At 45.9% G+C, this 3,288-nt stretch overlaps 1 protein-coding gene across 2 annotated transcripts in view; it reads right to left on the bottom strand.

Annotated features, from left to right (window-relative positions):
- Nucleotides 1–3,282, bottom strand: part of LOC102257959 (HRAS-like suppressor 3) — an 11,173-nt gene extending 7,891 nt beyond the window's left edge. For both annotated transcript variants that reach the window (XM_005857490.2, XM_014545233.1), the window contains exon 1: nucleotides 3,187–3,282. In XM_005857490.2, the coding sequence (XP_005857552.1) occupies nucleotides 3,187–3,195 (9 nt within the window). In that variant the 5' untranslated portion in view covers nucleotides 3,196–3,282. The remainder of the gene's footprint in view (nucleotides 1–3,186) is intronic.
- Between the last annotated feature and the right edge of the window lie 6 nt (nucleotides 3,283–3,288).

The following is a 3,288-nucleotide window of genomic DNA, read 5'->3' as shown; positions in this document are numbered from 1 at the left end:
GCCGGGCCTGAGTGATTCTGAGTGATAGAGCCCCGACCTGCACAGCCAGACACGGTGCTCAACAGGGCCCACATTTGAGATCCATCACTCCTTTGACCACAAACTATCATTACCCCATTTGACAGATGAGGAGACTGAGTCTCAGGAAGGTTAGGTAACATGCAAAGATCCTTACCTAGTGAATAGAGAGAAAGATTGAAACCTAGGTCGCATGTTACCAACGTTGCACCCTTTAAATCCCAGAGCATCCCAGGCGGGCGGGGGCAGCTGAAGTCTGGGCTCCAGGCCAAGACCCAGCTGGGGACCCAGGGTGTGACTGGAGCTGGTGGCAGGGCAGTGCCCTTCTGGGGTTTGCATGAGCAGGGAGTATGTTGCCCTCATCCCACTGGGAATGCGAGATACGCCCTTATCACACAGGTTCTATTTTAGGATCGCTTGAGGCCAGCCAGCACCTCTCCTCCCCTGACTCAGCCAAGTGGGGCCACAGGGGCCAGACCTCTGTGACCAGGGTGGGTGACTGTTGCTGGGTGAAGTGAGGATGGCTGCCAACCGGAAGTCTGCTGGGGAAACATGGTTGAGAGAAAAGCTCTTTTGAAAAAATATGTATATATATATTTTATTGATTTTTTACAGAGACAAAGGGAGAGGGATAGGGAGTTAGAAACATCGATGAGAGAGAAACATATACGCAAGAAAATGAAACTAGACCACCAACTTACACCATACACAAGAATAAACTCAAAATGGATAAAGGACTTAAATGTACGACAGGAAACCATAAAAATTCTAGAAGAATCCAAAGGCAACAAAATCTCAGACATATGCCAAAGCAATTTCTTCACTGATACAGCTCCTAGGGCAGTTGAAACTAAAGAGAAAATGAACAAATGGGACTACATCAAAATAAAAAGCTTCTGCACAGCAAAAGAAACCATCAACAAAACAACAAGAAAACCCACTGCATGGGAAAACATATTTGCCAACGTCATATCTGATAAGGGCCTAATCTCCAAAATTTATAGGGAACTCATACAACTTAACAAAAAGAAGATAAACAATCCAATCAAAAAATGGGCAAAGGACCTAAATAGACACCTTTCAAAAGAGGACATTCAGAAAGCCAAGAGACATATGAAAACATGCTCAAAGTCACTAATCATCCGAGAGATGCAAATCAAAACAACAATGAGGTACCATCTCACACCTGTCAGAATGGCTATCATCAACAAATCAACAAACGACAAGTGCTGGAGAGGATGTGGAGAAAAAGGAACACTTGTGCACTGCTGGTGGGAATGCAGACTGGTGCAGCCACTATGGAAGACAGTATGGAGTTTCCTCAAAAAACTGGAAATGGAACTCCCATTTGACCCTGTGATCCCACTTCTAGGAATATATCCCAAGAAACCAGAAACACCAATCAGAAAGGATATATGCACCCATATGTTCATAGCAGCACAATTCACCATAGCTAAGATCTGGAAACAGCCTAAGTGCCCATCAGTAGATGAATGGATTAGAAAACTGTGGTACATCTACACGATGGAATACTATGCTGCTGTAAAAAAGAAGGAACTCTTACCATTTGCAACAGCATGGATGGAACTGGAGAGCATTATGCTAAGTGAAATAAGCCAGTCAATGAAGGAAAAATACCACATGATCTCACACATTCATGGATAATAGAGACCATTATAAACTTTTGAACAATAATAGATACAGAGGCAGAGCTGCCTCAAACAGATTGTCAAACTGCAGCGGGAAGGCTGGGGAGGGTTGGGGGGCAGGAGGGAAGGGGGTAAGAGATCAACCGAAGGACTTGTATGCATGCATATAAGCAAAACCAATGGACATAAGACACTGGGGGGTAGGGGAGGCCAGGGGGGGGGCGGGGGGGGGAGGACACATATGTAATACCCTTTGTAATACTTATTATAATATTTTTTTTAAAAGAATAATAAAAAAAATAAAAAATAAAATAAATAAAAAAAAGAAAAGAAAAAATATGTATATATATATTTTATTGATTTTTTACAGAGACGAAGGGAGAGGGAGAGGGAGTTAGAAACATCGATGAGAGAGAAACATCAATCAGCTGCCTCCTGCACACTCCCTACTGGGGATGTGCCCGCAACCAAGGTACATGCCCTTGACCGGAATCAAACCCGGGACACTTGAGTTCCAGGCTGACACTCTATCCATTGTGCCAAACCGGTTAGGGCGAGAGAAACCTCTTGATTACAGAGTGTCAGGCGTCAACTTGACCAAAAATGGAACAATTTGAGCATCAAAAAGACACATATCAGATATGTGAATAATGACATCAATGTGCTCATAATGACACTTTTAAGATGTGTTAGTCACCTTTGGAGGTTGCAAAAGAATCACCATATAATTTCAAAAACTGGTAAATGAAAAGATTCAAGCATTTCCTAAGTGAACTGTACTCAGACAACCAAGTTAAGAATGACAGCAAAACCCAAAGCCACAAAACAATACTTAAAAGGTGGCTACACTTACATATGCAAAGGACTAGAAAACACCTGGCAGGACACATACTGAGCCACAAAGAGGAGGGACTGTGTGACAGGGGGCGGTGCAGTGGACTTTAGCCTCAATGTTAGGTTTCCATTTGGGTTTGGGGAGGGGGAGGAGGGCAGTTTACAAAAAAAAAAGGTGCTCACATATTTGTAGCAGAGATTAAATAAAAGCCTTTTGCATGGTGTCAGGATGCAGTGAGCATTCGGAAATGTGACTGTTACGCAGCCAGAAGGAGGGAGCTACATATGGAAGGGGAAGAGAGGGATGGAAAGAAAAGCAGAGGGAACAGGTGAGCTGCTTGGAGATGAGGGTGGACAAGAACGCCTTCCTGCAGCCCCTGCCTCGGCCCAACACCGCTGGGAGCCATTTTCCTGTCCCTCCCTCCCAGCTCATCGCAGCCACGCAGGACAGTGTGACTGAGGAGGTAGGACTGGGCAGTGGGCAGAGGCTGCCCCCACCATGAGCCCACCATTCCTGCCTCCTCACGAAGGCTCTGGGGAGCCCTACCACCCCAGGTAGTGGACCCTCAGGCCTCAGCAGGCACCCGTGCCCCTCTGTGCCCGCGCTGCAGCCCAGCAAGGAGACCCACATCATCACCACTAACAGGATTGCGGTGTTTGAAATAAAAGCTTTCTGGGGACTTACCGGAGCCATCCTCCTGTGCAGCTGTGTCTGTGTGCTGCTGCCTCGGGCCCAGCCTTCTATGATCAATAGTTTCCTTTTCCCTCTGACCCAGCCCAGGAAGAC

This window comes from Myotis brandtii, unplaced genomic scaffold (genome assembly GCF_000412655.1).
Source record: "Myotis brandtii unplaced genomic scaffold, ASM41265v1 scaffold1112, whole genome shotgun sequence".
Classification (NCBI taxonomy): domain Eukaryota; kingdom Metazoa; phylum Chordata; class Mammalia; order Chiroptera; family Vespertilionidae; genus Myotis; species Myotis brandtii.
The sequence above is the reverse complement of the archived record's forward strand: the minus strand, read 5'-3'. Positions and strand labels throughout refer to the sequence as shown.